Source organism: Salvelinus fontinalis, chromosome 6 (genome assembly GCF_029448725.1).
Source record: "Salvelinus fontinalis isolate EN_2023a chromosome 6, ASM2944872v1, whole genome shotgun sequence".
Taxonomy (NCBI): Eukaryota; Metazoa; Chordata; class Actinopteri; order Salmoniformes; family Salmonidae; genus Salvelinus; species Salvelinus fontinalis.
The window spans coordinates 38,668,370-38,692,655 of record NC_074670.1 but is presented as its reverse complement, the minus strand read 5'-3'; the positions used below and the strand labels follow the sequence as shown (position 1 = coordinate 38,692,655).

Below are 24,286 nucleotides of genomic sequence, written 5' to 3'. Positions count from 1 at the left end.
TATCTAGGCCACGTGCTTCAGAAGTAGCTGGAATTCATATAGGCCCAATATGGGCTATGAAGTATCCCTATAGATTTTGCTCCTGAATTTTATATTATGCTCCTAATCTTTTTAAGATGGGAGCATTGTGACTTAAGGATTTATTTTTTATTTAGAGACCTGCCTATAAGTGACATGAAACCAAATATGGAGTTGATTTCAGTTGATTTGGCCATTAAAAAAATACATGATCCAATCCATTTATCACTTCCATTGACTGCTAGCTTGTGGTGGCTAAAGATAGACAAAGTTTGTAGTGGCTGTTTAATTAAAGAAAACCGAACCATAGAGCTACTCTGAGTGTACAAAACATTAAGGACACCTGCTCTTTCCATGACCTAGACCGACCAGGTGAATCCAGCTGAAAGCTATGATCTCTTATTGATGTTGTTATTAAACCACTTCAATCAGTGTATATGAAGGGGAGCAGACAGGTTAAAGAATGATATTTAAGCCTTGAGACAATTGAGACATGGATTGTGTAAGTGTGTCATTCAGAGAGTTAATGGGCAAGTCACAAGATTTAAGTGCTTTTGAACTGGGTATGGTAATAGGTGCCAGTAACACTGGTTTGTGTCAAGAAATGCAATGCTGCTGGGATTTTCATGCTCAACAGTTTTCTGTGTATATCAAGAATGGTCCACCCCCCCAAAGGACATCCAGCCAACTTGATACAACTGTGAGAAAGCATTAGAGTCAACACGGGCCGTTATCCTTGTGGAACGCTTGCGACACCTTGTAGAGTCCATGCCCCAACGAATTGAGGCTGTTCTGAGGGCAAAAGGGGCAGGTAAAACTCAATATTAGGAAGGTGTCCTTAATGTTTTGTACACTGGGTATAGCTACTTTTATTTATTTTTATTTTTTATAAAGTAGCTTTCTGACCTTCCAAGACTGAGGAAACAAAGCAGTCAAAGGTTATGGAAGTTATCCATGACGTATAGAGAGCTGAGATGAGAGGCACTTGGTGCCTGAGGTCCTCGGTTGTCTGAGAAGGCAGGTCTAAACACGTACACCTACAGTGTCTCAGAAAGTATTCACACCTTTGCTTTTTCCACATTTTGTTGGGTTACAACCTGAATTTAAAATGGCGCCGGAAGAAATGGCAGCAGTTTTACAGGCGCCCAACGAGAGCTTCAAGTTCCTTGGTGTCCACAACAACAGCAAACTAGAATGGTCCTAACACCAAGACAGTCGTGAAGAGGGCACGACAAAGCCTATTCCCCCTCAGGTAACTAAAAAGATTTGGCATGGGTCCTGAGATCCTCAAAAGGTTCTACAGCTGCAACATCAAGAGCATCCTGACTGGTTGCATCACTGCCTGGTACGGCAATTGGCTCTGACCGCAAGGCACTACAGAGGGTAGTGCGTACGGCCCAGTACGTCTGGGGCTAAGCTGCCTGCCATCCAGGACCTCTAACACCAGGCAGTGTCAGAGGAAGGCCCTAAAAATTGTCAAGGACCCCAGCCACCCCAGTCATAGACTGTTCTCTCTACTACAGCATGGCAAGCGGTACCGGAGTGCCAAGTCTAGGACAAAAAGGCTTCTCAACAGTTTTTACCCCCAAGCCATAAGACTCCTGAACAGGTAATCAAATGGCTACCCGGACTATTTGCATTGTGTGCCCCCCCCCCCCACTCCAACCCCTCTTTTTACTCTGCTGCTACTCTCTGTTTATCATATATGCATAGTCACTTTAACTATACATTCATGTACATACTACCTCAATTGGGTCGACCAACCAGTACTCCCGCACATTGGCTAACCGGGCTATCTGTATTGTGTCCCGCCACCTGCCACCCACCACCCGCCAACCCCTCTTTTACGCTGCTGCTACTCTCTGTTCATCATACAGTATATGCATAGTCACTTTAACCATATCTACATGTACGTACTACCTCAATCAGCCTGACTAACCGGTGTCTGTATGTAGCCTGGCTACTTTTATAGCCTCGCTACTGTATATAGCCTGTCTTTTTACTGTTGTTTTTATTTCTTTACTTACCTATTGTTCACCTAACACCTTTTTTGCACTATTGGTTAGAGCCTGTAAGTAAGCATTTCACTGTAACATCTACAGCTGTTGTATTCGGCGCACGTGACAAATAAACTTTGATTTGTCGTTTTTTTTGTCACTGGCCTACACACGTCAAAGTGGAATTATGTTTTTTTTTTTTTACAAATCAATTAAAAATGAAAAGCTGAAATATCTTGAGTCAATAATTATTCAACCCTTTTGTTATTGCAAACCTAAATAAGTTCAGGAGTAAAAATGTACTTAACAAGTCACATAATAAGTTGCATGGACTGAATCTGTGTGCAATAATTGTGTTTAACATGACTTTTTAATGACCACCACATCTCTGTACCCCACACATACAATTATCTGTAAGGTCCGTCAGTTGAGCAGTGAATTTCAAACAAAGATTCAACCACAAAGACCAAGGATGTTTTCCAATGCCTCGCAAAGAAGGGCACCTATTGGTAGATGGGTAAAAAAAACAGACAATAAATATGCCTTTAAGCATGGGGAAGTAATTAATTACACTTTGGATGGTGTATAAATGCACGCAGCTACTACAAAGATAAAGGCGTAATTCATAACTCAGTTACTGGAAAGGAAGGAAACCGCTCAGGGATTTCACCATGAGGCCAATGCTGACTTTAAAACAGTTACAGTTTAATGGCTGTGATAGAAGAAAACTGAGGATGGATCAACAACATTGTACTTACTCCACAATACTAACCTAATTGACAAGAGTAAAAAGAAGGAAGCCTCTACAAAATAAAAATATTCCAAAACTGCAACAAATGTGTCAAAGCATTTCAATTTTTGTCAAGAATACAAAGTGTTATGTTTGGGGAAAATCCAATACAACGTATTACTGAGTACCACTCTCCATATTTTCAAGCATAGTGGTGACTGCATCATGTTATGGGTATGCTTGTAATTGTTAAGGATTAGGGAGTTTGTCAGGATAGAAATGAAAGTTAAGTTAGTTAAGCACAGGCAAAATCTTAGAGGGAAACCTAGTTCAGTCTGCTTTCCACCAGACACTGGGAGATGAATTCAGCTTTTAGCAGGACAATAACCTAAAACACAAGGCCAAATCTACACTTGCTTACCAAGAAGACAGTGAATGTTCCTGAGTCACCAACTTACAGTTTTAAATCTACTTCAAAATCTATGGCAAGATCTGAAAATGGTTGTCTAGCAATGATCAAAAACCAGCTTTTGAAAATAATAATGGGCAAATCATGCACAATCCAGGCGTGGAAATCTCTTAGAGACTCAGGGGTGTGAATATTTACAGTACCAGTCAAAAGTTTGGACACACCTACTCATTAAAGGGTTTTTCTTTATTTTTACTATTTTGTACATCGCACGATAATAGTGAAGACATCAAAACTATGACATAATACATATGGAATCAAGTAGTAACCAAAAAAGTGTTAAACAAATCAAAATCTATTTTATATTTTATATTCTTCAAAGTAGCCACCCTTTGCTTGATGACAGTTTTGCACACTCTTGGCATTCTCAACCAGCTTCATGAGGTAAATTCAAGAACTTTGAAAGTTTCATCAAGCGCAGTCGCAAAAACCATCAAGCGCTATGATGAAACTGGCTCTCCTGAGGAACGGAAGTCCCAGAGATACCTCTGCTGCAGAGGATAAGTTCATTAGAAATAATTGCACCTCAGATTGCAGCCCAAATAAATGCTTTAAAGAGTTCAAATAACAGACACATCTGAACATCAACTGTTCAGAGGAGACTGCGTGAATCAGGCCTTCATGGTCGAATTTCTGCAAAGAAACCACTACTAAAGGACACCAATAATAAGAAGAGACTTGCTTGGGCCAAGAAACACGAGTAATGGACATTAGACCGGTGGAAATCTGTCTGTTCCACAAGGATAACGGCCCGTGTTGACTCTAATGCTTTTTCACAGTTGTATCCAAATTTGAGATTTTTGGTTCCAATCGCTGTGTCTTTCTGAGACGCAGAGTAGGTAAACGGATGATCTCTGCATGTGTGGTTCCCACCGTTAAGCATGGAGGAGGTTATATGATAGTGTGGGAGTGCTTTGCTGGTGACACCGTCAGTGATTTATTTAGAATTCAAGGCACACTTAACCAGCATGGCTAGCATAGCATTCTGCAGCGATACGCCACCCCATCTGGTTTGCGCTTAGTGGCACTATCATTTATTTTCAACAGGACAATGACCCAAAATGCACCTCCAGGCTGTGTAAGGGCTATTTGACCAAGAAATAGAGTGATGGAGTGCTGCATCAGATGACCTGGCCTCCACAATCACCCAACCTCAACCCAATTGAGATGGTTTGGGATGAGTTGGACTGCAGAGTGAAGGAAAAGCAGCCAACAAGTGCTCAGCATATGTGGGAACTCCATCAAGACTGTTGCATTCCTCATGAAGCTGGTTGAGAGAATGCCAACTGTGCAAAGCTGTCATCAAGGCAAAGGGTGGTTACTTTGAAGAATCTCAAATATAAAATATATTTTGATTTGTTTAACACTTTTTTGGTTACTACATGATTCCATATGTGTTATTTCATAGTTTTGATGTCTTCACTATTATTCTACAATGTAGAAAATAGTAAAAATAAAGAAAAACCCTTGAATGAGTAGATGTCCACACTTGAGACTGGTACTGTATGCAAATTAGATATTTCTGTATTACATTTTCAATACATTTGCAAACATTTCTAAAAGCATGTTGTCATTATGGGGTATTGTGTGTAGACGGGTGAGAAACAGAATCAATTGAATCCATTTGTAATTCAGACTGTAAAAGAACAAAATGTGGAACAAGTCATGGACAGTTTTTACACACAAACTCGCCACCCTAAAATGTTTTTATCAGGCATAATGCAACATGTCCAAATAATGTTCTATGAACAGGTTCATTTAGTGCTTACACATTACATGGTAGGGATTTTACAGATGTTAGAAAGGAGAAGAAAAAATAATAAACAGGTTCCACAAATGTTTTTGTAGAATCCAGTGAGAATATCCCGTATGTCATACATGATTTATTACCTCTTAATGTTGTGAGTTATTGACTACTATTGACATTAATAATTGAACAGGACGGTAGTAATGGCAGAGTTATCCCCAAATTAACATAACATATCAAGTGAGCTGTACTTCACTTGTACTGCCATAGAAAGACACTTTAAGGTGTTGCTCAAGTTGTCATAATAATGTAAACATTGAGTTGTGTAAACATTTCAAGCAAATTGCATGTTACAACTCTGTCATTCATGTAGCATTCATATTGTGGCGCAATATTACACGCAAAATTCCCTATTGAAACTATACAATTACAATAGCTCTCCTACCATTATGTACCAGTAAAGTGAATGAAATGCTTCAAAAGGCATGTCAAATAGAGGTAGAGGAGACTTTGTCAAATCAAAGTGTTTGTTATGACAGGGACATTGCGCCAGCTAGTGTTCATGACCATTCACGAACTGTGGGTTCCAGCAGACAAGGAGCCCTACTGTTTCACCACTTCTGCAATGGCTGCATTCTTTGGTAATCACTGCTGTGTCACTGATAATAATGTTCTGAATGGTGCTCTGTGTAGATGTCAGTGCTTTGGGGGAAATGCAGGCAACAACGCTTCTTCTCAGTCTGTGAGTTAAATCTATCGTATTTACTGCATGTCATTTATAAAGGTAAAACAAATAGGATATACTGTAATTCATACTCTGCCATTATCCGCCCCCCTCTCAGCTCATCTCTATGCCGTGCTCCAGGTCCATGACTGGTCTTTTCTCAGGGCTGTAGTCTCGGTCATCACGCTCCACATACCTCTGCAGGGTGCTGTAGTACTGCTCACTCTTGGAGAAGGTGTAGAGGGCTGAGATCTCCTCCCAGGCCTTGTGGTTGGGGAATGGGAATATTTCCGGGTCCCGGTTTTCAAAGAAGCTCTTTAGGTTCCTCTCGGCCAGCTTGGATGCATACTCCATAGCGAATGTGTCAAACTGCTCCTTCTCCTTTTCTACGTAGCGCTTCCAGAAGGTGAGCTGCAGGTAGCTGACCTTTGAGCGGCAGTTTGTGTAGCAGGTCCCGAGGAGCCCTAGTACGGCTGAAATGATGATAATACACCACCCCAGTATCTGGGGATGTACAGACATGAACCAAAACTTATGCTCACATAAAATGAATAAACAATGCCAACAATAATACTTGTTAATAACAAACATATTCAATACGGTTGCTTTACTGTCAATTGAATTACAAACGGTCAAATAAATCAATGAATTACACCTTCATTTTGGTCTGACTCGTACCAGCATTTGCAGCTGTACCAATAACCCATTGACAGTGAAAAATATGACATTCCAAAATACAAAAGTCACAAACAGGGTCTGACTGCTGCTTGCACTCACCTGTGACTGAGCCCGGAACATGAGCAACAGTTCCATGTTCTCGTCACTGGGCAGCTTGGACTTGCTGCAGGGCACGCGGGCCAACTCCTCCCGGCACATCAAGGTCTTGTTTTTACAGAACAGATCCACCACCAGGTTATCATCCAGCCCGCTGACGGCACACTCGTAGAAGGTCCCGTTCAACAGTGCCACACACAGCCACATGATAGGGGCCACACAGGCACCGGAGAAGATTTTGACAAACACTTTGAGGCAGGTGAAACAGTTGCCCCTGGGGCATAGCTTAATGGGGTTCAGGCAACAGCCAGTGTAGAGGCGCCACAGCTTGCTGCTGAAGAAAAGACCCAGCACCAGAAGCACCAGGCCTGGGCCCAACAGGAAGGTCAGGCCGTATGCAAAGTTCTGGTCGTGGTTGCAGGGGCACTGGAATGAGACCATGGAGAAGATCCGCTCTCCCCCGATGGTCAGGAGGGCCATGAAGCTGTAGCCAATGGTGGCCTTCTGGTTCATGAAAAAGCGCAGGACGGTCTGGAAGTTATCCATGGTGTCGACAAGGGGTTTGTCACGCACGCTCCGCAAATACCAAAATAACGCAAAGAGAATGGAGAATTAGAAGAGGAAAAATACAGCGGTGAAATAGTTTAGACGCAAACGGTTGCGTCTCCAACACTCACTCCACTCCCTGTGCTGTTTAAGCCGAAGACAAACACACTGAAGTTCTTCTGAGCCTATTTCTGCCCCTCCCTTTTCCTCCTTCCTGTTCTTTCTCTTTCACTTTTCCAACTCCTCCCTCTTTTCCTCACTTTATCTCTGTTTCCCACCCTTGTGCACCCACTTAATCCAATGAGATTGTCTGCATTCTCCAACTCTCAAACCCCACCCTGATTCTTATTTCTTCCTTCTAAATGTCCTTCTCTGTCACTCCCCCTCCTTTCCTATGCGTAGGTAATAAAATAGCAGTGACTGAACTGGCTGAGATCCTGCTGATCTGTTTTTGTACTTCAGACCATGCAGCTGCCGTTGTCCTCTCAGAGTGATGTCATATGACAAGCAGCCACGGGGTCATGCAGTCTGTCAAAAAAACATTAACATTAACTTCACTTTAACCAGATTTATTTCAATAGTTATTTGAGCAGCACAGTGATTTCAGCAACACGATTTATTATCTGTATTAAATTCCCATACAGCTTGAGCCAGATACAACATTATACAGTATATGAAATCACCCTTTGCTCTCTCTCTTTCTCGCCCTCTCTTTCTTTTCCACTTTCTCTTACATGCATAAACGCGCACACACACACACACGAAGCAATGTGGTATTTCGGCACCAAGGCTGCACTGCATTCATTAGCAGTTGCAAAATTAAATGGAAATCAACAATAATGTTAATAATGAGCTATGGAACCTCACGCAGATGCATATCATGCATACCCCAACAATATAAACACAGAGCACAGTTTTATAGACAATCATTTAGCTAGCTAGACATTACATTAGACTTGCATAAGACCTACCATTTTTTCAGAAAAAGGAGAAATGGGCAGATCAAACACGTGTTCTGAGTCAGTGGTTGGTAAACAGAAGAGTTTCCTCTCCCATTTCCTATAGAAGGCTGTGATGAGTTTCTACGCTCTACAATTCCCACAGGATGAAGCTATACTCTCCTCACCCTAAAAGGCTCTGAGTGCATTGATTTCTCCCACAGAGAAGCTTTTAACAGGGCTGTACTAGCCACATCAAGTACCTAATGTACTAAATCAAAATGTATCTTGTTACAAAATTTAAAAAAAATACCCTAATGACCAATTTATCAATGTATATGTTAGTCTTCAGAGCTTTGTGGCCCCCTGTTACCTCAAATTCGTTTGCATTGATGTCAGAAATGAGATACTGTGAGCGTGACGTAACCAGAGGTGCAGGTGGAGGTGAAAAGGTGTTTGAAAGAAAGTCGAGGCACAGGACTCACTTCCCGAATGACAGTGAGTGCAGTGACATTGTGGCAATAACATAGCGTGTTCCCTTTCAAAGTCAAGTTTACTTTCCCCTTTTGGACCAAATTGCTGCATTATCCTTATACTTAAAGTGCATACTTTCATGCTCCTCCACTCATCCAACAACAACTTCCATGGCCTCACACGATAGTACCATAAGACTTCTGATACCGATGCAGCAAATTTGGCCTGATATTGGGCCACACAACTGTGAACCACTATACATTTTTTGGAGAAAAGTATTTGTAGTATTTTGAAAATACAAAATACCATTCTCTGAAGTACCTTGTTAAAATTAAAAATATATATATTAAAAGTAACTGAAATCTGTATGTCAAATACATGTAACAGAAATACTGACAATCTCTGACTAGTACTACTTTACACAGAGATACGAATCAAACAATTTCGCTAAGTTATTATTCAATTCAGAGCTGATGTTCAACGCAGTTCACGTGTGGCAATGGTCGGTCTACAGGGCAATAATATAAATAACAATAACACAAATATACTTTGGAGACCTTGTAAGGTCCAACTAAATATTCTTGTGGGTTACTGTCATAAAGATACTACATGTACACTGGTAACAGGCTTTTACTTGAAAGTATTTTGCAGTGCACTAGCTAACAGGAAGTAAATATGCTCCTTCTTTTTTATTTAACTAGGCAAGTCAGTTAAGAACAAATTTGTATTTACAATGACGGCCTAGGAACAGTGGGTTAACTACCTTGTTCAGGGACAGAACTACAGATTTTTACCTTGTCAGCTCGGAGATTTGATCTAGCAACCTTTCAGTTACTGGCCCAACACTCTAACCACTAGGCTACCTGCCGCCCCATTTCATAGAACCAGACGATGCATTTCCTGTTTAATACCACAGACCACCTGTATGTAGGTCAAGTCTGAGGACCATAGAAATACTAAAGAGAAAAGAAAAGTAGAAGAGAAAGAGAAAGAGAAAGAAAGTATGATAAACTGTAAATAAAATTTAAAAAATCCTTTCTGAGCATAGAATTTCAAATAAAAAGCTGCAAGCAGCACTCGTGATACAGTGAGTGAACTTTCAAGTAACAATATAAAATTGGGAAGTATTGTTATTCAAGTGAAGACCTGAGAGTGGTTAATCAGATGTAATTGGTCTTTCTCCTGAAAAATCCCCTGATGTACAGCAATAATGATGATGATGATGATGACGAAGATTAGAATGCTGACAACAATCCTCTATAATGAGTCATGACTTTGATGATAAAAATAAGGATGGTTACAGATAGGGTCATGATAGTGATGCTGTTCCTATGGTCATATGGATGCCCATTCACAGCATCATCTTGCCCTCATCCACAAAAGCGAGCACGGCTGGATTAGCAGTGTCTGGACCGTCTGACCTGACAGAGGACATCCTGTGGTCCCTGGCCTCTGCAGGGTCATGGCACTTCTCCACGTACTTGTGCAGGATGCTGTAGTAGTGGTCTCTGGTGCTGAACCTGTAGAGGGACGAGATCTTCTCCCAGGCCTGGTTAGATGGGGTCGTGACAGGCTCTGGACGCGTCTGCTGGAAGAAGCTGTTCAGGTTCCTCTCTGCAAGCTTTTCGGCGTGATCTGCCGTGTAGTTTTCCAGCAGGTCGCTCTCCCGCTGGGCATAGACCCTCCAGAACTTCAGCTGCAGGTAGCTGACTGGGGAGTTACACCGGGCAACACAGGTAAGTAGGAGGTTGAAGACCATGATGGAGGCAATCAGTAGCCAACCCAGGATCTGAAATCAAAACCAATACATTCAACACAATATTCAACTATTCTGCTTAACCCCTTACCTGGAATGCGTGAGTTAATGTCACAGTTATAATACAGTATACTGTACTGCTCAAACTCGAACCATATCTATAAAAATAGCTGGTAGCATGAGAATGTATTAGGGAAGCATACTGTATATGGAACGGTAGATTCTTTTCAGAGGTGTGTGTTGGTCAGCAATTCCTCCATCACCTCTTCACATTGGAAGCAGTGTTTCCCTTAGGATTTTTATCAGCAGCGGTGGCAAAGTTAGCATAGGGGGGGAGTAGGTGTGGCCAATGGTGCAATCTCCTACCATACATTTTAGAGGCCCTCCTCTTGGCCACAGAGAAACAATTTTTCTGTTTTAAAGCTTATTTCCTGCAATTCTACACATTTTGTAATGGAGCTTGTGCCGTGTTCTTATGCTATTTGAGTGACTCCAACATTCTATCAAAATCAATGGGGGCTGCCTTATCTTTTCTACATAGTTTATATCTGGTTTTATACTTTTAAATTTACACTGAAAACGTTTTACCATCCCCCCAAAAACACATCATATTTTTGTGAGCGACATTAATGACAACAGGTCATACAGGAACTGAGTCAGACTGAAGAATAACTGCTATTTTATAACAATGGAAGTAGCCTATGCTTTGAGGCACTTCTGCTTTGGGGCATTTTAATGTTGGCATTTTCAAATGAAATGCGATGCAACAAATGCCTTCAAAGCAAAATGTGTACTTCATAATGTCAGAGGCTCATTTTTAAATATATTACAATTCCCTTAGCTGTCAGAACACATCCAGCAGTGTCAATTACCGTTAGCAGAAATATGTCAGTCTAATCACCTACACTCCAACAGACCGTCGACAAAAACAAGGATAGCCCACTAAAACATATTGAAGCGAGTAAAATGGGGCAAAGAAGATATGATAAAAATATATAATTCAAACCATAACTTGGTTCTATTAGTGTGAATATTATCTCACCTGCGACTCAGCGCGGATGGTTGCCAGCACATCATTGCTTTCGGATTGGGGCACGTGGGTGGCTCTCCCGCAGGGGAATTTATAAAGTTCACTCTGGCACTGCGGACTCTTTCCATCGCAAAGGTGGTTTGTGAAAACCGTTGCATTGACGCCAGTCATGGCGCATTCAAAGTAATTGCCATTGAGCAAAGCGACTGCAATCCAACTGACAGGTGCAACTACTGCTGTTGTGGTGATCTGAAAGAAGACCACCCCACAGGAGCAAACATATTTAAAATGACAAAATTTGGATTTGCGTAAACACAAACCTGTAAACAATTTCCATGTTTTATTGCTCATGATGTAACCTAACACCAACAGTGCCAGAGCAGGCACTAAGAGAAACACCATGCCGTAGGAAAAGTTCCAGCCGCTGCAAGGACATTTGAACACCACTGACGAAAATATCTGTTCCCCGCCTGCAGTTAACAACGCAACTAAACCAAACCCGAGACTAGTCTGCTGTTTCTGAACAATTTTAAGAACCGTTTTGAATTTATCCATCTTTCCAGACGCACAGGACTCACAGGCACTTCTGTTGACAGCAAGTCATGGGAGCATATAAATTGACGCGACAGCTATACTTTCAGTTCCCCTGTCCTCTCCGGCGCGCCTCCAACTCAGGATGTTGTAAACATGAAGTCACTTCACTAGGCTACAGTTTATTTATGGATGATACAATGAGGGTATTTTATTAATTCCCAGACCAGGTTGTCATGCGCCCCAAAAATCTGAAGGTGGGTGGTCTGGGTGGGTGCTTGCCCCACATCTATAAATTGGAGAATTTAGCATTTTTCAAACACCTGAAACAGCTTTTTTTTCTTGCAATCTGAGGCATAATCTTTATGCTTAATTAAAAAATATATGTATATTTTTCTGCATATCTTAGGCACAGCTCTTGAGCTGTCTGTATCCTCCTGACTGGCGGTAATTTTGTAAAATAAACTAAATATGCTTCTCTGCATCTCTGTTCAAATCTGGGTAAAAGATGGAAAGGAATGTGAGTCTTATTCAGTACATTTAGTAATTGGTTGCTTTTAGAAAGTCTACCAACCTTGCCAGCAGGCATGCCAGTTAAGATAGTTAGACAAGGTAGCTACTCTAACTTGATTGATGTCCTGATGTATTCTTGGTAGCTAGTTAGGAGGTTGGTAGATTGGGAACCTAACTGGGTTAGCGAAAGCCATTTTCATAAAATTGCTAGGTGGCTAGTAGTATTACAGAGAAATAAAACAATATTTACAATGCCTTCAGAGAGTATTCAGACTCCTTGACTTTTTCCACATTTGGTTAAGTTACAGCCTTATTCTAAGATTGATTAAATTGTTTTCCCCCCTTCACCAATCTACACACAATACCCTATAATTACAAAGTAAAAACAGGTTTCTAGAAATGTTTAAAAAAATATATATACATAAATATAATATTTACATAAGTATTCAAGCCCTTTACTCAGTACTTTGTTGAAGCCCAAATTGGCAGCGATTACATCCTAGAGCACATGTGTCAAACTCAAGGCCCGCGGGCCAGATGTGGCCCGCCAGGTCATTTTATGTGGCCCGCGAGAGGTTAAAAGTTTTGTGTCTAAAAATAAATACCAAAAAATAAATTAAGAGCGTGCTTTGACCAAAAACTACATTCCCACAATGCCTTTCGACTACGCTAGCCACGGCAGTGCCCATGCCAACGAGTGGAATTGAGATATAAATAATGATCCCAAAATGTCCAGAAAGAGAAAAGTTGATGCAGACGGAAGACTGTTTCAAGAAAGATGGGAAGGCGAATACTTGTTTGCGCTTCAAGGAGAAAGACCGGTATGTCTTTTGTGTTACGAGGCGGTGTCGGTTGTCAAAGAGTACAATCTGCGTCGACATTTTGACACCAAACACGGAGCTAAGTACGCTAAAGCTAGCCTTCAAGAAAAGCAACAAATTGCCCAAGAATTAAAAGGCAAACTGCGGTCGCAGCAGAGTTTGTTCATGAAATCCACAGCCAAAAACGAGGCCGCGGTGAAAGCTAGCTTCATTGTGGCTGAAGAAATCGCCCACGCTTCCAAGTCTTTTTCAGAGGGAGCGTTTTTGAAGCAGTGCATGCTGAAGGTCTGTGAGCAGGTGTGTCCCGACCAGTTACAGACTTTTAAAAATGTCAGTTTATCAAGAAACACCATCGTCGACCGAGTGATGGAACTAGCAGAAAATCTTACAACACAGCTGGCCGAGGAGACACGCAGCTACACAGCTTTTTCATTAGCTGTTGATGAAAGCACAGATAACACGGACACAGCGCAGTTATCAATTTTTATTAGAGGCGTAAAGTCGGACCTCTCTATCATTGAGGAGCTGTTGGATGTGGCTGCAATGCATGGGACCACGACGGGACAGAACATTTTTGATGCGGTAGAGAAGTCCGTAAGTAAAAATGCATTGCAGTGGGAAAACTTGGTAGGATTAACTACAGACGGTGCACCGGCAATGTGTGGAGGAAAAGTGGGCTTGGTTGGACTAATGAAGGGGAAAATGCAAAAAATGAACTGTCACACGCCTTTGATAACGTATCATTGCATTATCCATCAAGAAGCTTTGTGTGGGAAGGTGCTGGGGATGGAGGACATTGTGACCACAGTCATGAAAACAGTGAACTTCATTCGGGCGCGTGGCCTGAATCACCGTCAGTTCCAGCAGTTTTTGCTGGAGATGGGCTCGGAACACGGGGATGTGCTGTACCATACAGAAGTGCGGTGGCTGAGTAGGAGCAAAGTCCTCAAGCGATTTTTCGAGCTCAGGAAAGACATTGTTCTTTTTATGCAGAGTAAAGGAAAACTCATGTCTGAACTATCAGATCCAAAGTGGATGTGTGACTTTGCTGTGTTGTGTGACATAACCGACCATCTCGCCCAGCTGAATCAGAAGCTGCAGGGACGCAAACAAGTCATCATGCAGATGTCCGACACGATCACGGCTTTCCAGCGTAAATTGGACTTATGGATGTGGCAAGTGAAACAGGACAATCTTGTTCACTTTCCTGTTTGTCAGAGCATGTCAGCCTCATTTCCCGAGACTTTTTCATGTGCTCAGTTGGCTACCAAACTGAGCTGGTTAAAGACTGAGTTTGATCGGCGCTTCTCTGACTTCAGAGCACAACAGTCTGGCTTTGACATCTTTGCCAATCCTTTCACCACCGATGTCTGCACTGCACCCCAACACCTTCAGATGGAGCTAATTGAGCTTCAAAGCGACAGTGGCCTGAGAGCAAAGTTTCAGGATGCTACAATCCAGGACTTTTACCGTCTGCTGCCTCCTGGTTTGATGCCACAGCTTCGACTTCATGCTGCCCGTGTTCTGTCCATGTTTGGGAGCACCTATCTGTGCGAACAGTTTTTTTCCATAATGAATCTGAACAAAAACAAGCACAGATCACGCCTCACGGATGACAACCTCCATGCTGTTCTACGCATTGCCTCAGCACAGGACCTAAAACCAGACATTGACACACTGGTAACGAGAAAACGGTGTCAGACATCTGGTCAGAAAACACACAGGCAAGCATTTTTTTAAAAACTTAATTAAAATATAATCAAATGTAATTCAACCAAGAAGAAGAACAGTTAAACTGTGTGCAATTTAATGATTGTGCTTGCATTTTGTTTTGTGTTTATCATTTTCAGAACATGATCAATCGATAGTAGAGAGAGAATCCACTTGGTGTGTTCAAGGACAGGCAGCATCTCCTCATCAAAGACTAACCGAAAAACTTGACCAATATAGTTGTGAACTGAGTCAACCTTTATTTTGGTATTTTTAGTTGATTACATATTATTTATGTGTAGCTGCTGTAGTAATGATTTAATGTTTGCAGGTTTATGTGTGCATGCAGACAAATTGTTGTCATCAAACCATCAGTTGGGTGCACGGCTGTGTGCAGCCTTTTTTTGTAAAATGCTACATGTGTCATACATGTTCTTTGCAGCTCAGTTTTATGTTATTTTTCTTTATTCACTTGGACAGTTTGATCCTTCATTAATGGAGTTATGTGGGTTTTCATAAGCTGACAAAATTTAAAAGGATTTATGTTAGAGCTACAAGCAAACATATATTTTCTATGCAACTGTAATTGTCACTTGAATAAGTTATAATAAATAATTTGTTATTTAACATTAAGGAGGAGTTACATTTATTTTACATTACATTCGATTACATTTATAAGTTACATCTGGCCCTTTGAGGACAGCCATTATGCTGATGTGGCCCTCGGTGAAAATGAGTTTGACACCCCTGTCCTAGAGCATTCTTGAGTATGATGCTACAAGCTTGGCACATGTGCATTTGGGGAGTTTCTCCCATTATTCTCTGCAGATCCTCTCAAGCTTTGTAAGTTTGTATGGGGAGCGTTGCTGCACAACTATTTTCGGTCTCGATCCGGTTCGAGTCTGGGCTCTGGCTTGGTCACTCAAGGTCATTCAGAAACTTGTCTTGAAGCCAATCCTGCGTTGTCTTAGCTGTGTGCTTAGGGACGTTGTCCTGTTGGAATGTGAACATCCACCCTAATCTGAGGTCCTGAGTGCTCTGGAGCAGGTTTTCATCAAGGATCTCTGTACTTTACTTTGCTCCATTCATCTTTTTGAGGTCGGGTGATTGTGGAGGCCAGGTCATCTGATGCAGCACTCCATCACTCTCCTTCTTGGTCAAATAGCCCTTACACAGCCTGGAGGTGTGTTTTGGGTCATTGTCCTGTTGAAAAACAAATGTTAATGCCACTAAGCGCAAACCAAATCGGATGGTGTGTATTGCTGCAGAGTGCTGTGGTAGCCATGCTGGTTAAGTGTGCCTTGAATTCTAAATAAATGTTGCGCCTCTCTCTCTCTCTCTCTCTCTCTCTCTCTCTCTCTCTGAAAAGCCAACTGACATTCACTCCTGAGTTGTTGACCTGTTGCGCCCTCTATAACCATTGTGATTATTATTTTACCCTGCTGATCATCTATGAACATTTAGACATCTTGAAGAACAATCTGGCCTTAATGGCCATGTACTACTCTTAGTCCATATCTGATTTAAATCTGCTCTTTTTTCCTGCAGTGTGAACAGTGTTGATAATTCGTTTTACTTGAGACAGGAGACCAAGTGGAGACATAGGACGAGGTGGATAATTTTATAATAAGGCAGGTTTATTCAAGTGTAAAAATATTATGCAAAGCGTGCAGCACGGCTCTTTCTATCTGATCCGTATGGGGTCGTCAGGAAAAGAGAGAGTTTCCACAGTTGTACAGTTTTATATATAGACAACAAGCAAAGTAGGTTGATCTGCGAGTCTGGCCTTCCGATTGGTCGGTCTGGGTCTTGGGTAGTCCTGTACAGGCCTGGTGTCCACGTTCCATTGGTTCCTGAGGTAGTTCTTTGTCTGGAGCTCCAACCCTGAGTTGTGTGTGTCTGAGTGATTGTCATGGGGGAGGGGAGTTGTGGGTGTCGTGCATTTGTCCAATGAGTCCAGCATATGTCCAATATAAAAGGGAGTGTGTATATTGTGTCAACCATAGCTAATGTTGAGAAGTTGTTAAAACAAGTTACCAATATCTAATACAATTCCTTACAAATCCCCCTCTTCACGTCTCACAAGAGACGTGACATAAAGTATATAAAAAGACAAAACTAAAGGATAAAATTTGTCAGAAGACAAATTTTTGATTCCCTCTCTTCACGTCTCACAAGAGACGTGACATAAAAGTATATAAAAAGACAAAGCTAAGGGATAAAATTTGTCAGAAGACAAATTTTTGATTCCCTCTCTTCACGTCTCACAAGAGACGTGACATAAAAGTATATAAAAAGACAAAGCTAAAGGATAAAATTTGTCAGAAGACAAATTTTTTTAATTCCCTCTCTTCACGTCTCACAAGAGACGTGACATAAAAGTATCTTAGTCCTCAAATAGATAGACAGGTCCAGCTTCCCCATCCTCAAGCAATGGGAACATTTGGGCCCTTTCCTGATTAGGGTCTATGGCTGCAGTTATAACACGGCTAGCAAGCGTGCGCGCACATGGAATGCAACAGCATCCACAAAGTACAAGAATGGCCGCAAAAACAGAAATTGATACTAGGATGGAGGAAACCAGCGTCTTATATTTACCAAAAGCATCCATCCATGAGTCCCACATAGTAGTGTCCACTCCAGAATGCTGTTTCATCTTACCATTAAGGGTACGAAGTCCCTCCAATGCTACAGTCAGACTCCCATCCGTAGCTGTGTTATTGGGAATGAAAGTACAACACTGTTCACCAAACATTTGCACAGACCCCCCCCCGTTCAGCCAATAACATATCAACCGCGATTCTATTTTGAAATGCCATCAGGGACGTAGCTGCCAATTGTCCATGGACCGCCTCGAAGCCTTGTTGAGTCCAATTGCCCAGTTTCTGGACATTAAAATGAATGTAGTTAATTCTGTCCACATTTTTATTAACTGTACACCACCAACAAAATGATGATTCAAACCCAGCTGTCACTTGGTCCGCCAGTTTATATTCATCTGGCACCCCCTAGGGACACCAATAGCATCAATGTAAGTTGAGTCGTAAATGAGCAAGGACCAAAAAGGAGACCACTCCAATAACTACCCCTGGAGTGGCCAACCACACATTAGTAAACCAAAAAACGAGAATATGTTAAACCCTCCGGTCCATCCCTCTATACAACCTGTACCAGGTGGGCTCGTCGCCACCCGGGAACTTCAAACCTTCACAACAGGGAGGACAAACATCACTTTTTATTCATTCAACAACATCATCTACAGCAAACCAAGGGTCCTCCTCTGTCAGCCCACTCTCCTGCGGAAGCTCGTTTTCGTATCAGCCTCTCCAACTGGAGCATCAACCAGAGGCCCCTTACACATCTGTAACAAACTTCTTCAAACAAGGTATGATACAGGCAACACAGAAATGAAAAACCACAACTAGTGTCAGAAATCCAGTAATCGTCCTTGCAGTGTACTTACCAAAACAACCACCCAGCCAGGGGAACAGTCCACTCTCCTCCACACCTGCAAGACCCTTCATCTCCACTGATAACCTTGCCAACCCACTCAGAGCTTTTGAAATGCTCCCATCCGGACTAGTATTGTTAGGAACAAACGTGCAACACTGTTACACCTCCCTTGTTGGCCAGACTTATGTCCAGTGTTAGTCTATTGTGTCTACTGGTTTGTGAGGCAGCATCCAATTGTTCAGCCATCCCTGTAAGTCCTGTGTGGGTGTGTTTATAATTGATCCAGACCTTTTGTTTTAACATCAACAATAGCTGGGCCAATGATGGGCATCAGATGCCACAGGCCATCATTCCTGGTTAATGTCTGGAATTCGTGGGGGACCCCTATTGGGACCCCCAACAGGTTGGTGTGCATGTTATCTGTACCCTCGGACCAAGGAGCGTCACGTTTCTGCCGTCTCCTGGGTTGGTCCCAAGCCTCTGTGTCCTGTGTAGCTTCCCAGAAGTTGATTAGCTATCATAATAGGCAACGGTGGTATCAGACTGGCCAAAACACATGAGCAACGACAATTTCCTTTCAAAAAATGGGGTCAACCGCCTGGCAGGTCCACACATCCACCATACATCAGCAACACCTCTAGTTAATAGTGGTATTAGTGATGCAGGTAGTAGCAGGGAGCCTTCCATAGTCTATACCTCTACCTGTACCAGTGTTACAGCTGTTATGTCCCCCATATGCCTTAACTCCCCACGGTCCTTCTGGGGAGGGACTTCTGGGAACACAAGACTCAGAGTTTTGCACAGGGTTAAATTTGGATGCACATCCAACCTTCCCCATTACTTAGGACAAATGGGTGAGCAGCCAGAATAGGTCTGGCATGTCCACATACGACACAGTCCTTTCTATTAAGTGTTTTGTAGGCCAAACACATATTCTCCCTTTCCTCATAAACAGTTTCAGTCCCCAAATGTTCACTATCTGAGATGTCTTTTATATTTATTATCTGTACCAGATTGGAGAGCTTAGGTGATGGCGTGGGACTTGGTCTTGAAGTGGTGGAGTAGGCCGGCTGAACCCTGGTCCGTTGGAACTGGTGGTGGTTCTGGCAGCACTGCGATGGTAACCTCCCCATCATATCCTTATCAGACAGCTCAGGACTACAGGCAGTCCTGTAAAACCCCACCCTCTCCCAGAGAACACATCATCAGCCAGAGATCAAGCAACACTTTCACTTCTATGAACGAACACAGTGAGGAAAGGTCAGGGGCAGGGAATTCTTCATTAAGGAGTTGATCCCCGAGCTCTATTAGCAACAGTTCTTCTCCTTAACTCTGTGATCATTCGGCAGTGTCAGTGTGTCTCACCCTCCAAGTGCGATATGCCCCCAGGTCGAGTGATTCACCTTCTCCCTTAATTCACCTGCAATGTATAAACTCTTAGACATACAGGTTTGGTTAGCAAACAGTTCCTCATTTGTTCTTTCTGATTATATATTTAACTTCTATGCCTATTTATTTATTTATTTTTTTTAGCTATAAATGTTTAATTTTAAATAAGTTTATTATCCAATAGGCCCCATCCTTTCCTAGTCCACAATGTACCCTCCTTCGTTTGATACCTGGCTCTGGCCAGGTATCAACCTTACCTACTCTAAATAATAATTTAGTACATCATATTCTAGGAACGTCCCTTTTATTCCCCGCATATCCAATTCTCCCTTTGGCGTACATTCATATCTATTCTTTTCTAATTCTCTGTCAAGTGACTTATCTACTTTGAAATGTATCTGTGCTGCTTAAATATGTTAACCCCTTTCTCTCCTATCTTATTTCACAGCCTACCTTGCTCATTTCCTGGTCCACCCTCCCCACTCTGCTCTCAAACCTTCAAGGTCTGAACAGTGCGGGGTAGACCCATCTGTCTGCCTTTTTGTAATAATAGTCAATAACAACTGTGTGTTCCTTTACAATATTAACTAAGTGTCTCACTGTTTTGACTTTATCTGCATGGATTTAAAAATAACCACAGGTCTTATAGTGTCAACCTTTAAAGTCCTAACATAACCTTAATTAACCTATCTCTATCTTCTAATGGCCAATACAAATGCTTACCTTATGGTCAAGAGTTATAAACTCTATTATAATCAATTTACCTCAAAACTAGTATCCCAAATGACACAATCTCATTATTCTCACCACATTTCCCCGCGAGTGATCAAGTCGCCGGAAAATGCAATGGAAACAGAAAACAGGTCAAAATGTTACACCTACATTCGTGTTCCATATCTAAACATACCAAAAGAACCCTTTATCTTCTCAAAGTCCCTTGCCTAAATAAAACTCAGAAAGTAAAACTCCTATTCCCATATGAGTGTATTCTTTTAAGATATCTTATCTCTGGGTGCACGGAAACCCTTAACCTTAATGTTTACTCCAAAAAACAAAATTATGTCACCAGCATTCAACCAGTCGGCTGGGAGACCATTTGGGTGCTGCAATACTGCCATCTTCTGTCCATTCTCTGCATAGCTCTCCACCCACTCTTATTCAACCTTCTCAATTTGAGCCATATTAGTTTCTTATTTTAACTATTGTTTTCTAAATTTTTAATTTTTTTAATTTTTTAATCTATTATTACCTAGTTAGACTAGAGTGTCCGTGACATACATCCATGGGGATCTGGTTATAGTTATTCTATTAACCATGTGAAAGTGCCCAGGGACACCCCAAATGTCAAATAAGGGGCCAGATATCCCTAGCCTTGCCCAGGGAGGGAGAAATATCCCTCTAACTGGGCGAGGTTCCTTTATCAGGGGAGGCGGAGTTTGATACCGCATCACCTGAGTCAGGAATGTCTTCATTTGGAATCGAATTTAAGCTGTTTAAATCAGCTCTGACTTCTGTCCGTGTTCTAGAAGGGATTGGGGCTGGAGTGCAATGTGTGAGGTGGTGCCAAGGTGCGCCTGATTTACCTTTGACCTGGACTGAGTGTGAAGTAACCTCCCTCACTTCGTACTGTCCAGTCCACCTGGGTTCTAGCCACTTTCTCTTGTGGACATTAACCCCACCCAGTCACCAATTTTTACCTTCCGTGTGCCAGATCTCCCTTCTGCTTCCCCGTTGGACCTTGTGAATCTGTGTGGAGAGAGCTGCAGAAAGTTCCGTCAATTATCAAACATTACAATTTGTTGTACATCAAGGGCGGGCATATGACCTCCCTTCCTTGGTGAACCCAGCATGACTCCTCCAGCCATTGTCTCATGAGGAGAGAGATGGGTGCCTGCACCTGGAGAGGCTATCATGGCCAGCAACGCCAGGGGCAGGACTTTAACCCAAATCAACTTCAAACCTGCACATACATTTGATTGGCGCGTTCCACGAGACTTATGAGATTGTGGCCTGTACACTAACCCCATCATTAAACCACATCCATTAATCAGTTGACATTTACACATCCGACCCTATTGGTACATGGAGCGTTTGTCATTAAACAACACACATGAGTTCGGTTTGCAGCCACTTAATGACCTATTTTGCATCCTCCCCTGCTGTTGGTATTGCCTCAACCCATTTAGAGAACCTGTCTACCATAACTAACAGGTACCTTTTTTCATTTGTCACATTATCTTTCCCCATATCTGTGTGTGTTGGTGAGTGGTTCGTTCCCCAGGTCAGGTCTCCGTTTCAGTTCCTGTGCAGCTCTTTCTGCACAGGAGTGGGGTAGACCTTCAGCATTGAGTGCGTCTGCCGTGTTTTTGTCAGTGTTGACAAATGTGATGTGTGATTGTGTGCATTTATTCTGGATTTTCGTTTTCCTTTCAGCGCTGAACGTGAATTCTTTGCTCATCAGATATGCTGCAACCCCATGGTGGGTGTGGATTTCCAATGGATGGCACATTATCATGTGGGCTGTTTTCCCAATAGCTTTTGCCACTGCAGCCACATACCTGGAGCATGTGGTTTGTCCTGCTTCAATGTGGTCCAGTTTGGAGGAGTGATACCTCAACACTCTTCTCTCCCCCTCTAGGTTCTGGAAAAGGATGGATGATGTAAATCCTTCTTTTTCAGAAACATCCAGATGGAACTTGTTTTTTTTTAGTCAGGTGCTGTTAGGGCTACTGCCACTTAGAGATCTGTTTTCAAGAGTGCAAAAGCCTTTGATGCTTCAGTAGTTCAGGTCAATGATGAGTGTAGGTTAGTGGTGAGCAGCTTCAGGGCCATGGGGCATATTCGTCAGCCATGCCCTGAAAAGGGGGAGGTGATTGCTGATTCGGGTCTGGATTGGGGTGATTGTATGCGGGTTGAAGGGCCGCACGTGGTTGATACATCATTGGCCTGACTCCCCCTTAGTCTAGGGGCGTATCCTCGTCCCCTTTTGGCCAGAAACTGGCTTTGGGCCGGGGTTATTGGGTGCGGACACTGTCGCACCATATGCCCAGCTTGTTTACAATTATGACAGCTTCCATAAGATCCAGAGTACCTCTGGGGCTGTCCCCATGTGGGTGAATAGTTTGATTGTGGTAGTGGGTAGTAGGGTTGTAGTGGTGGTTCCGATGAAGGGTATGGCTGAAACGGGTAGGCATACGGCAGTTGGAATGGCTGCTCCTGGGGTGGGTGTATAGGTGGTCCCTGCTGGGTGAAGATGGGTAGTTGTTGTTGCTGTATCATTCGGGAAACAGTTTTTTCAATGATTTGTGAGATTTCTTGTTGGTCTTCAGCCACCATCTGTTTCTTGGGTTTCTCTCCTTTCTGGGCCTCTTTCAATTGTAGTTTCAAAAGTTGTACCTGTAGGGACTGGATTTGTGTTTCAGCCCCTCCCTTACCCTTATTGTATTGGGTAATGTGGTGATGCACATGGGAGTTGAACTGAGCCTGGGGAATTGCCATTAACCCCACAGTGCCCCTGAGATGGGTTGGGGCCGATGGGGCTGCTGTGGTGGTAGGTGGGGCGTCATTATTGTTGGGCCTGCCCTCTTTGGTGTCAGTTGGTGCTCCAGTGACCACTCCCATCGTATCAGGTTTCCGGTAAGGGAGAGCTTTTCTAATTTCCTCAATTGCCCATAATCCTATTTTCATCTCAGCCTCTGCCTTCTCCCTCTGCTTTGTCCCTTCTTTTTTAAATAAGTGAATTTGTGTTTGGGGACGATAGTCGTGGTCATTTTGTCGTTGAGCTATGTCTGGGTCTATTATTATCTTTGTATACTTTAGCCCGTCACTGATCGAAACCAGCGATGTATTTTTCTTCCTCTAACCTCCCCCAGTCTGGTGTCCGACTCGCGTGGACAAAGGATTTTATTGCCGTGTATTCGATGAATTATTTTCGTTTTCCAACAATATTTCAGCTATCTCTTTTTGAAACAATATACGAATGTATTCATGCGCTCCTGTTATAATTGGAATGACAGTTTTGGGTATTTATAATAAAAAAAATATTATTGCTTTTCGCTAAATTAATTAATTAAATACTTTGGCAAAATATTTCAGAAGTTTCCTTTGGGGACAATATACTAATGAATTCAGGCGCTCCTGATATAATTGGAATGGCAATTATAAGACCTTTAACTCGAGAGATATTATTTCTTTTAACTTTCCCGGTTAATTTAAACTTTTTCCGATTAATTAAATACTTTGCCAAAACATTTCAGAAATTTTCCTTTGGGGACAATATACTAGTAATTCACGCGCTTCTATAATAATTTTCAAATGAATTCTATCCCTTAAGGATTTACCAACAGTATAAGAGGGGAAAACCAGGTCAACTCATCAACCGTAAATGGCTGCTTCACCGTGGCACACAGATTCTGACTCGGCGGTCACCACTAACGGAGCCTGAACTTAGCTTATAGCTAATTAGTAGCAATAGATCTCGTGGAACGCTCAATCACACACATTAATTTGGAGAGTTTCAGGTTTAATACCCTTGCTCCTATTTCAAGCTTAGATTTATCACCGATGCTCCTAGTTGAAAAATGTTTCAACTAGTCCCAGATTACTAATGCGACTTGAACAGCATTAATTTGGAGAGTTTCAGGTTTAATACCCTTGCTCCTATTTC

At 42.3% G+C, this 24,286-nt stretch overlaps 3 protein-coding genes across 3 annotated transcripts; 1 reads left to right on the top strand and 2 right to left on the bottom strand.

Moving 5' to 3' along the window:
• Positions 1 to 2,699: 2,699 nt before the first annotated feature.
• Positions 2,700 to 7,208, bottom strand: LOC129857801 (calcium homeostasis modulator protein 5-like). Its single transcript, XM_055926386.1, has 2 exons — positions 6,463 to 7,208; positions 2,700 to 6,189 (listed from the first exon to the last, which is right to left on the bottom strand). Exons 1-2 carry the CDS (start codon positions 7,003 to 7,005, stop codon positions 5,800 to 5,802), a joined length of 933 nt encoding a protein of 310 aa, XP_055782361.1. The 5' UTR covers positions 7,006 to 7,208; the 3' UTR covers positions 2,700 to 5,799.
• Positions 7,209 to 7,575: 367 nt separating this feature from the next.
• On the bottom strand, positions 7,576 to 11,855 carry LOC129857800 (calcium homeostasis modulator protein 6-like). Its single transcript, XM_055926385.1, has 2 exons — positions 11,216 to 11,855; positions 7,576 to 10,206 (listed from the first exon to the last, which is right to left on the bottom strand). The coding sequence occupies exons 1-2, from the start codon at positions 11,756 to 11,758 to the stop codon at positions 9,769 to 9,771; spliced, it is 981 nt and encodes a 326-aa protein (XP_055782360.1). The 5' UTR covers positions 11,759 to 11,855; the 3' UTR covers positions 7,576 to 9,768.
• Positions 11,856 to 12,917: 1,062 nt separating this feature from the next.
• Positions 12,918 to 15,385, top strand: LOC129857799 (general transcription factor II-I repeat domain-containing protein 2B-like). The gene is made up of 2 exons (XM_055926383.1): positions 12,918 to 14,792; positions 14,919 to 15,385. Exons 1-2 carry the CDS (start codon positions 12,976 to 12,978, stop codon positions 14,923 to 14,925), a joined length of 1,824 nt encoding a protein of 607 aa, XP_055782358.1. The 5' UTR covers positions 12,918 to 12,975; the 3' UTR covers positions 14,926 to 15,385.
• The last annotated feature ends 8,901 nt before the right edge of the window (positions 15,386 to 24,286 follow it).